The 11,268-nt window shown below is 40.9% G+C and overlaps 1 protein-coding gene across 3 annotated transcripts in view; it reads left to right on the forward strand.

The window, feature by feature from the left end:
• Positions 1-11,268, forward strand: part of MCOLN2 (mucolipin 2) — an 85,602-nt gene that overhangs the window by 52,747 nt on the left and 21,587 nt on the right. For all 3 annotated transcript variants that reach the window (XM_027873930.1, XM_027873929.1, XM_027873931.1), the window contains 2 exons: positions 8,792-8,904; positions 10,108-10,257. In XM_027873930.1, coding sequence (XP_027729731.1) covers positions 8,792-8,904; positions 10,108-10,257 — 263 coding nt within the window. The remainder of the gene's footprint in view (positions 1-8,791; positions 8,905-10,107; positions 10,258-11,268) is intronic.

Consider the following 11,268-nt stretch of genomic DNA (forward strand, 5'->3'; position numbering starts at 1 on the left):
TTTTTTTTTTGGTCTAGGCAACGGGGTTAAGTGACTTACCCAGGGTCACACAGCTAGTAAGTATTATGTGTCTGAGGTCGGATCTGAGCTCAGGTCCTCCTGAATCCAGGGCCAGTGCTCTATCCACAAACTCATAGTTTCTATCTGCCATGCAGATAGATCTGGGGGCAACAGTGACTCTCCCAGGGTCTCACAACCAGTATGTATGAGAGGTAGGCCATATGATCTAGACCTGATCCAGATGCTACCTCAGGGCCCCTTTAGTCCAGCCCCTTATTTTACAAATAAGGAAGCTGAGGTCTAGGAAAGCTTGAGCAAGTTGAATGACTTGCCCCAAATCATACAGGTAGTAAGGGTCAGAGGCAGGATTTGAACCGAGGTTCTCTGACTCGAATTTCATTGTTCCTTTCACCGTATGATACTATTGTCCTTACTCTAAGGCCAATTGTGTGTTCTAACTTAATCCAGTTCCAATTTTAGGCCATATCTATCTTCCCTTCCCTTCTGTTTCAAATTTGTTATATACAGCTTGCTTTTTTAAAACTGTATGTTATAAATTCAGCATCAGTTCTAAGGCTGTCCGACTTGAATGTGTCTCCCTCTAAATTTCCTTCTCTTCCATGCATTTAAAAATGTTTCATTGATACTCTTTCTTTTTTCCTTCCTTCCTCCTTCCCTCCTTCCCATTCCTTCCTCCCTCCCTCCCATTCCTTCCTCCCTCCCTCCCATTCCTTCCTTCCTTCCTTCCATCCATCACTATTACCCCTTTCCCACCTGCAAAGGCTTCACTTGCAAAAGAAAAAAAAAATCCCTCCTTTGTCAAATATAGTGAAGCAAAGCCAACCTGCACATGACCCCTGCGTGAAACTATTTGTCTCATTCTGTACTTCAAGTCTGTCACCTCTTTGTCAGGAGGTAGAACTTGTGCTCCATCACTGATCCTATGGAACCATAGTGGGTCATTGCACTGATCAGTTCTTTAGCTTTTTGAGTTGTTTGTCTTCATAATGTAGGTCATTATATAAATTGTTCTCCTGGTTTTACTTACTTCACTCAGTTGAAAGCATTTTTTAAAATATCACCTTCATTTCTCAATATATCTCTGCTTAACCCTCCTCCCATAGAGCCATCTCTTACAGAAGTATAGAGGAAAATAAAACAGTTCAGCAAAGTCATTCCCAGCCCCAGTCACATCCGACACCAGATATAGTCTCCCGCACCAATAATTTGCAAGGAAAAGAGGCAGATGCATTCTCATATCTCTTTTTAGGGCCAAGAATATCCATTCTAATTCCACAGAATTCAGTTTATGTTTTTATTCTTTCCATTTATGATGTTGTAGTCATTGTGTGTATTATTTCTCCGGTTCTGCTTACTTTTCATTGCATCAGTTCATATAATTCTTCTCATGCTTCTCTGAATTTTCCATATTCATCATTTCTTATGATGCAGTTGTATTATGTTGTATTTATGTACCACAGTTTATTTAGCCATTCCTCAGATTGAGTCAAGGGTGCCACACAAGTGATAAAAAAGCCCCTTCTGCATCAGACTCCATGAAGGTCTTTGCTACTGCAAAAAATATCATCAGAACTGGCATATGTTTATTACTGACCTTGGGGCAAATTTGGCAAGATGCTTGTTAAGATCAAAATATCTGATGGGTTCATCAGGGAAATCACCAATTTCCTCTTTTTCTCGTTCATTTCCCAAGAGGCTTAGTATATAATTTACGTCCTTCTCCCCATGTGTTCAAGAAAAGAGAAACTTGGGCTCTCTCTTGTGGGTAGACAACACACATAGAAACCTCTCAGACATCCAGAATCTTAAAATTTTCATTTCAACTATGCCCGATTTGCATTTAAAATCAGACATGACCCTCTCTTCTTTTCCTTCTTTTTTTTTGCTCTCTCTTCTTTGTCCTCTTCTTTTTCTTTCTCTTTTTCTCTTCCCTCCCTTTCCCACCCCTCTTCTCTTCTTTTCCTCTCTCCACTTTCTCTTTCTCTCCATTTTTTGCTCCCTTCCATTTTCCACTTATTATAGTCTTGACTTGCCTTGTCTTCTCTCCCCCTCCCCCACCTCTGGACCAGCTAGGGAAACAGGTTCCCCCCATGGCCCCATACTAGGGCCATCTGCTGAGGGGGTTGTCTTCTCCTCCCTCCTGCCCCCACCATACTCTTGGGTATTGGGTGGCACAGTTTGCTGCTTGTAGTGATCAGAAACATGTACCAGAGAAGCAGACACAGTGAGAGCTCACATACATAATACATGTGTACATGTATACACACATATTACATCATTGAGCTTGTGTTTATACTTTTCATTTCAGTCCAAACCACCAGACTATTGGTTCATCCCATCAAGTTTGGGGCCTCTCATTTAGTTGTCTGTGGTCTCAGGAGATTCAGTATGTAAGGTGGGCGGTCCATCTGCTCTTCATAAATGCTACATAACCCGCCCTCACGTGTGTGTATAGGAGTAAATAGAATCAACTCCTCGCATAACCCCCCTACCCTCACCCATTCATCAGTAAGGAAGAGCATGCAAGACTGCCCCTCTTTCTTCCCTGAGCAAACCTCGGATTATAATGTCTTTTTCCCTTCAAAGCAACCTTTGATGTTCATTTGATTGAGATTTCACCTGAATGAAAATACCTATGTTAGAACGGCTCTGGGACTCATACCAAGCCCTGCTTCTGTATCATAGGAAAGACTTTGCAAAAGGCAGAAAATATGATATGTCTCATTGTTAGTTATGCCAGCTGTGGTATTGTAGACAGAGGGCCATGCTTCCTGTCCAATAGGTGTTTTATCCATTTCAATGCATTAAATTCAACTGATGGATACAGAACTATAGTTGTGTAAATTGGCCTGACCTCCACAAAGTCCTAATCTAGTGCCTCCTTGTGGTATGCTAGTGAACCTGAGTTCTCAAAGACTGGGTACAGTGGCCCATGCTCAAGCAGGTTCTACCATACTTGACAGGCTTTGAGGCCAGTTGTGGCAACAACATTGTCTGCTCTTTGAGGACTGAGTATGGAGAGACTTGTTTCTAGTAGGCTGTGGAAGATGAAGATCATATGACCATAGCAACCAATGAAATGAAGAAAAATAAATGCAAGATGGCCCTCAGTGCCATCTGGTGTTCTTCCATTTCTTCAGTGATGGCAGAATAGTGGAAAAGGGGACAAAGGCATGAAGTTTTACATAGTTTTTAGATCATCTGTAAATTTTTACTTGGCATTCCAAATGCTGTTGGTATTCTAGATGACAGTGACCAGATAGTGAACTTACAACTTGAAGAAACAAATCTCATTTGTCTCATCATTCTCACTGTAAATGAAACCAGAAAAAGGAATTTGCAGATTAAACAGAAGTTGACTCAGGGAGTCATTGAAGTATTAAATATAGAAGCTGGTAAAGTTGGTTTTATAATCTGTCCAAAAGCAATGAGAAATACAATTTAAGGAGAGCCTTGGTCATCTCATATTGCTTATGATAAGTATTTGCAAAAAAGACCGCCATGAAAATAATTGCGGCTTATCCACCAGCATCTGTTGAAGAAGAAGAAGAGGTAGAGAAATTCTATGGTGAACTTGGCAGGACCTTCCAAATGAAATCGGCATATACTTTGAGACAGCAAATTAAATGAAAATGTGAAAGTAAACGAGAAGGGTGAAAAACAATGGAAAACATGATTCAAGAGTAAGGAGTCTTAATAGCTATTCCCAGTTTTAAGCTATTGAAGCTTAAAACAGGAGTAAGACTTTTGGGACATCCCATACAAGTGTGAGGCTTCTGTGATGTCTACAAGGCTTCAGTCTCTCTCACTCCTTACTCTTGAATCATGTTTTCCAACCCTTTCCATCCCTTCTCAAACCTCCCATGGCTCTCCCTCTCCCAACCCTCTCAGATTAGAACTTTACTTGAACTTTTTCACTGGAAGAAAAAATTGAGCTCATTCATGGTGAGCTCCCTCTTTTCCCCTTTTCATCATTTCATGTCACCCAAATGCCTTGTACAACTATTTCCTCCTTCATATGTCTCCCAGGAAGGTGATCTTTTACCTTACTAAGGCAAATCCTGGCCCCCCTCCATCCCATTTTCTCTAAGAGATGGCTTCCTCTCTCGCTCCCGTTTTCTCGCTTATCTTCAATCTCTCCGTATCCACTGACTGCTTCCATATTGCTTAAAACATGTCCTTGTCTGCCCCAACCTCAAAAAACCCTCGTGATGATCCATCCTTATTAGCTATCATCCCATGCCTCTCCTCTCTTTTGGCTAAAACTCCTTGAGAAAGCTATCTACAATTGGATCCTCCACTCCCTTTCCTCTCACTCTCTTCTTAACTTTCTATTTTAGGCTTCTGACCTTATCATTTAGGGGAGATTTCTCCCTTCAAAATGACTACTGTTCTCTTAATTACCAAATCTAATGGCCTTCCCTCAGCCTTCCTCCTTCTTCACCTCTCTGCAGCTGATTGATGCTGTCAATCACCATCTTCTTGATACTCTCTTCTCCCCATATTTTTGGTTTTTCTTCTACTTATTTAAATGTTCCTTTGCTGGATCTTCATCCAGATCATGCCTACTAATTATAGATGTCCCATAGAGCTGTCCTGGGCCCTCGTGCCTTTTCCCTCTACACTATTTCAGTTGGTGATCTCATCAGCTTCTATGGATTCAATTATCTTCTTTATGATGATGATTCTTATCCAGCCCTAACCTCTCTGCTGACCTCCAATCTCACAGTCTCCAACTGCCTGTTGGACATCTTGAAGTGGAAGTCCCCTAGACAGCTTAAACTCTGTATGTCTAAAACTGAACTCTATCTTTCCCCTAGACTCTTCCCTCTTTTTAACTTCCTCCATTATACTCAAAGTTACCACCCTTTCCCCAATCACTCAGGCTTGAAACCTCAGCTCCTCACTCTCTCACACCTCCCATATCCTATGTGTTGTCAAGTCCTGTTGATTTTACCTTTGCAACATCACACCCATATTCCCCCTTCTCTCCTCTGACACTGTTACCACCCTGGTACAGGCCTTCATCATCTCCTCTCTCTCCTCTGGTTGATCTCTCTTCCTTGACTCTCGCTCTACTCTAGTCCATCCATCATAATACTCTTCCTAAAGCACAGGTCTGGCTCTACTTAATAAACTCCAGTGGTTCAATATCACCTCCAAGATCAAATAGAAAATCCTCTGTTTGACATTCAAAGCTATTCCTAACCTGCCCACCTCCTAACTTTTCAGCCTTCTTATACCTTATTATTCTGATGTTCCTCACATGGGGTACTTCACCTTCCATTTCCATTGACTGTTCTCCATGCCTGGAATTCTCTCCCTCTTCATCTTTTCCTTTTGCTTTCAAATTCCAGCTAAAGTCCCACCTTCTACAAGCAGCCTTTCTCAATCCTTCTTAATTCTAGTACCTTTATCCTGTTAATTATCCCCTGTTATCTTGTATCTATCTTGCTTGTATATAGTTGTTGGTATGCTATCACCTCCATTGGACTGGGAGATTCTTGAGAACCAGGACTGTCTTTTGCCTTTCTTTGTGTCTGAGGTGCTTAGCCCAGTTCCTGGTACGTAATTGGTGCTTAATAAATGTTTATTAACTGCGTATAGTCAGTTCTGCAAACTTTTTGGGGCAACTGCAACCTGTTGTATTTAAACAAAATTTTTATGTCAAAAAAATAGGAAATAGATGGAGGAATGGTCACCAGCACTGATCATAGCAATTTCTTGCAGAAATTTAGACATCATAAGTCAGTCACCATAACTGGGTGAACAACAAAAACTAAAAACTCTTTCAGTCAGCCCTGATTTTCCACCTAGTGAGATGTGGCAGGTAATAGCAACACTGGTTTAGAATACAAATCGGTTCATAAAATCTTACAGAGAAGGATTGTGGGAAATTATGGTCAGTATTGCCTCATAATACTAATAAGAGCTAGCACTCACAAAGCACCTTAAGGTTTGCAAAGTGCTTCCTATGTGTCATCTCATTCAGTCCTCAAAATAGTCCTGTGAAGTAGATGCTGTCATTATTCCCATTTTGCACATGAAGAAATTGAGGCTGAGACAGGGTATGCATCTGAGAAAGAATTCAAAGTCAGGTCTTCCTGACTGCAAGGTCAGCAGTCTTTTCACTGTGCTGCTCAGCTGTAGAGGGAGAAAATCCATTTTAAAGAATGCTTGATGAGAGATAGCTAGATGGCGCAGTGGGTAGAGCACCGGCCCTGGATTCAGGAAGACCTGAGTTCAAATCCGGCCTCAGACACTTGACACTTACTAGCTGTGTGACCCTGGGCAAGCCATTTCGCCCCATTTCCCCCACAAAAAATGCTTGATGAGACCCCCAAATAAGCAAAATCAATCTAAGGGCATTTAAATAAAAAACTGGAAAAACAAGAGAGTTGAAATGTGAACAAGATTGACAAAGGTTTTTGTTGCACTTAAAAAAAAAAACCTCCATGCACAGTGGACCCTGGACCCTTGGACTTTATCATCATGTGATATTCTTATAGAGAAAAAGGACATGACTGAAAACAAAAAAGATGTAAAAGTATCACTTCTTCAGGCATCTAAAGGAGGAGATTGTAAGCTCCTCGAGGGAAAGCATTATTTCTTTCTTCATATTTGTATTCCCAGTGCATGGCACACAGTTGGCACATAATATATGCTTATTGATTCATTGCTTAACACCAAAGACTTAGAAATCTCAGATATATCATTAGCAACAAAACGTGGCTGAGACTAGATGCTGACCCACGTATCTGCTTTCCCATTTTGTAAAATTCTTAGGAGAGTCATCTCCCTACATATGATGGTTCTGTTGATGAAGGTACTAGAAAGGAGCAGGCAGATTTTCACAAGTAGTATTCCACAGCTGACCTTTATCAATACACAGTTGTCTGAGCAGTTCAGGAAATGCCAAATCCTGCTGTGATTATTGTTTGACTACAAAATAGCATTTGATTTGGCAAATCAAAATGGCACCTTAAATGTTATCCAACAGCAGGGATTCCTAATCTTTTCTCGTATCGTGGACCCCTTCGGTGGTCTGGTGAAACTGATGGATCCCTTCTCAGAATGATGCTTTTAAATGAAGAAAAGAAAAATAGACAAGATTTTAAAAGAAACCAACAGTCCCCCAAATATTTTTTTAAAAACAAGTTCAGTCAGCAAGCATTTCTTAAGAAACTACTATGTGCCAGGCACTACCCTAAGCATTGGAGACACAAAGAGAGGTAAAAACCATTCCCTACCCTTAAGGAATTCACTATCTAATGGGAAACAACATGCACACAACAGCTACATTAGGATAAATAGGAAATAATCAATGGGGGAAAGTACTAGGATTAAACTCATGAACCCCTTCTATAAAGAGATGTATTCTGGTATAGTGCAAAGAGGGCAGACTTTGGATTTTGGACCTTGTATTCAAATCCTGCCTCTGACACATTGGCTTTGAGACCAAGAGCTGATCATCCCCTTCCTCAGTGCCCTGGGAAGCTCTAAGGCTCTAAGTTACTATGGCTGAATTGTTAATCTGCTTCATGGAAGGAGTTTCTACATTGGGAGTTCTTTGTTTTTTCCTGTTTTTTTTTTGTTTGTTTGTTTTTGTTTTTGTTTTGTTTTTATTTGGTTAGGCAATGGGGTTAAGTGACTTGCCCAGGGTCACACAGCTAGTAGTGTCAGAGGCTGGATTGGAACTTTAGGCCCAGTGCTCTATCCATTCAGCTACCTAGCTGCCTCCACATTCAAATTCAGTACTTTCCACTGTGCAGTGTTTTTGGTTGTTATATGGCTGTGGTCATGGAACACTATATTCTCCAGAGAATTGAAACTGAGGATTGCCTAAAGAGTAACAGAACACAGAATAAGAATGTACAGATAGCAATATATGATAAACAAGGAAGAGTGAGATAGGAAGAATGTATTTTTAAATTTATTTTTTTTAACCTAATGGAGCCCCAGAAATAGTCATGGAACACTGATAAATACAAATAAATGAGTGGGGGAGATAGCTTCCAGCCATAATTGAGGTACGCCTAAGTGAGACAGTAACCTCAAATAGTCTTATCCTGTTACTTGATTCAATTAAAAAAAAAAACTCACATTAATTAAGCATCTGCTAAGTCCAAAACATTATTATGTGTTATGGCCCTGTGCCTGTACCTTATGAGAATTATGAGAATTTCATTAATTAAATTTCCCTTGAGTGGCATCCAAGATGGACCCTCATGTATTGATTTCAACTTTATAGTTAAGTGGTTAAAGGGAGATTCTAATGTAGTTTAAATAAGATGCAGGCCTGCTTGGTTGGGGGGATGTTTTCATTGACTTATGAACAATTGAATGGATATATTGAGGTGGGTATTACACAATCCGATGTGGTCTTCTTGATCTGGATCTGTGATTGACTTTCTCTACCTGCTGCAGATCAGAAACTCACCTGTGACTTAAAATACCTAGATTATTGCATAGGGGCACTGAAGGAGGTTAAGGGACTTGCCCAGGGTCACACAGCCAGTATGTTTCAAGAGGCCAGACTTGAATCCCTGTCTTCTGATTCTACTTGTGTGCTAGTTAACTGTTACCTCAGATGGCCTCATGCTTTTTACTGGATGGAACCAAATTGTAAATGCTATAAAAAAGTATCCGTTTCATCCCAAAGAACTTTTATAGTCTCAGACCAACTTTCCAGAGAACAGCAGGTATGTTGAGAATCAATATTTAGTAAAATATGCCTAAAGGTGACGTTTTGGGTTTTTGCTTTTTCCAGGTCAGAAAAATACTCAATACATCCTGATGTTTGATGTGTTTGTTATTGTGGGTTGCTTTACTTCCCTTATTCTATGCACCAGATCCATTGTCCTGGCCCTCAGATTGCAAAAAGTAAGTATGTGCATTTCGATTCTCACCTCCCTCCCTTTGGCTTCTTCCCTTTTGGTTTGCCCAGAGGACGGAATATTGATACTGCATCATCCCCCTATTTCAGAAGTCCCTCAGATGGATTAAATCCCTGGAGGAGAGTGATTGCCTCCCCACCAGGCTATTTAATTAGCCTGGGGTGTAGGAAGTAACTAAAGATTTTTGAAGAGTGAGGCTCTTCCAGATAATTGGTGCTCCTCTAACTAAATTAATAAACTCATAGGAAAAGGCCACAGAAGATATGTTTCTCTCTCTTCTTTCCCTTGTCCCAAGCCTGAAGAGCTACTTCCCTGGAGAGTTGCTGCTTTATATTGTACCATGTATGTTCTACCTCTATAACAGGGTTTACAGTGGAAGGGACCTTAGAAGGGAAAGACAAGTAGATTCGAAATCAGAGGAATTGAGTGCAAATCCCACCTCCACTGCTTACTACCTATGTGACCTTGAGCAAGTCATTGGCCTCATCATATGTATAATAAAGTTGTACTAAATTGCCCCTGAGGTTCTATATTCATCTAATTCAATACCTTCATTTTACATGTGAGTTAATCCAGGCCCATGGAAATTAAGGGACTTGTCCAATGTCACACAAATGGCAGAGATAAGATTAAACCCAGATCCTCTAACTAAAATCAGCATCCTTTTTACTACACCATGATGCCTTCCTTCTGTTAAGGTTGATTTCTGTTAGCTAGAGTCTGTTACTGTTAAATATTGTGACATCAATTTGGCACACAAATTTAATTTGATTCATCAATTGCTTGTAATCAGGTGTCCATGCTTAGTAAAATGTCAGATTCTGTAGGGGATAGAAATGTGTTGGACATAATCTCTGCCCTCAGGGTACTTAGAGTCTAGTTGGGAAATTTGGTGGCAGATGATTTTCTAGGCCAGAGCAGTGGTGTCCATCTCAAATAGAAATGGGGCCTACCAAATCATACATAAAGATTCAGAAAAACCATATATTAACATTATCTGTGTTCCATGGTGTTTGTATTTATTTTGCTGAATATTTCCCAGTTGCATTTTACTCTCATTTGCTCTCCCTTGGGAGTACCGTGATGCTGTCAGAGACACCTGTGGGCTAGAGCACCATTCACAGTTTCCCTCCCACTTCCCAGATGGCAGGATTGTGTGTAAGAAACACTTTAAAAATGTTTGCTACAGAGATTTATAAGGTTCTTCCTGGAAAAATATAAAAGACGTGTGAGTGATGCTGACCGCTGGGAGTTTATCAACGGATGGTACATTCTCGTGATCATCAGTGACCTAATGACCATCATTGGATCAATATTAAAAATGGAAATCAAAGCAAAGGTGAGAGCGTGAATTTTGAGCCACCCTAAAGCTATTATTCCCGATGGACTTTCATCCTGAAAACCGACACTCCTTGTAGCTTCATCTGGAATACTTTCTTTTATTCAATCTCCCTTCACATACATACAAATGAACCAAGTCTGTGCTTTGGTTTCTTAAGAAAGGTAGAATAAGGTGGCCCACACACTGTGGAAAATAATATTCTCCTGATTACACTGGGTACTTGGCAACATCTGCTGAGTAGACGCTGAAGTGGGAAAAATGCTTTATGGTGAAAAGGCTGTCTATTTTTCCCCCCAGAAAGAGTGACTCTCCAAAGATCTGTATGCTTTGCTGAGGAAATGCTAACCACAAATGCTTTGTTCTCTGGCACCAAGTTTATATAACCAAGGACTCATGTAGCTTGTGCTGGGACACAAATTCATAGGATTGTAGATTTAGAACCAGATGGTACTTTGGAGGTCATTTAGCCCAGCTCCCTTGTTTGACAGGTGGAGAAACTGAGGCTGATAGAGATTAAGGGTTGTGCTCAAGCTGTTCAGGTGGCAGAGGTCCCCTGGCTTCATATCCCACCTTTGTGCTACTGTGTTGTATGGCTTCCATAGATTTAGAGCTGGGAGGGAACTCGGAGATCATCTTCTCCAATGCCCACTTTTTATAAGTGATGAGACAAGGTCAGAGAAATGAAGTTATGTGCTCAGGGTCACACAAGGAATAAGGAATAGAGTTGGGATTCCAATTCAGGCTCTCTGCCTTCAAATCCAGCCCCCTTGCAGGTCTTGTGAAGTCTGTTGAGGGATTCTAGGGGATTTCTGTACCACATCTTGTGGCTATGAAAGCTCTGAGCTCTTGGCTCTGGAAAGCTGAGTCCAGTTAACCTCATGGTTTAGAGTCCTGGAAGCTTGCCTGGGGATGAGGGGGAGAAGAGAAAGAAGGAAGGGGGGGGAGGAGAAAGAAGGGAAGAAAAGAGGGAGTGAGGGAGAAGAGAAGGGAGGAAGAGAGGGAAGGAGA

This window comes from Vombatus ursinus, unplaced genomic scaffold (genome assembly GCF_900497805.2).
Source record: "Vombatus ursinus unplaced genomic scaffold, bare-nosed wombat genome assembly UNPS02014803.1, whole genome shotgun sequence".
NCBI classification, from domain to species: Eukaryota; Metazoa; Chordata; class Mammalia; order Diprotodontia; family Vombatidae; genus Vombatus; species Vombatus ursinus.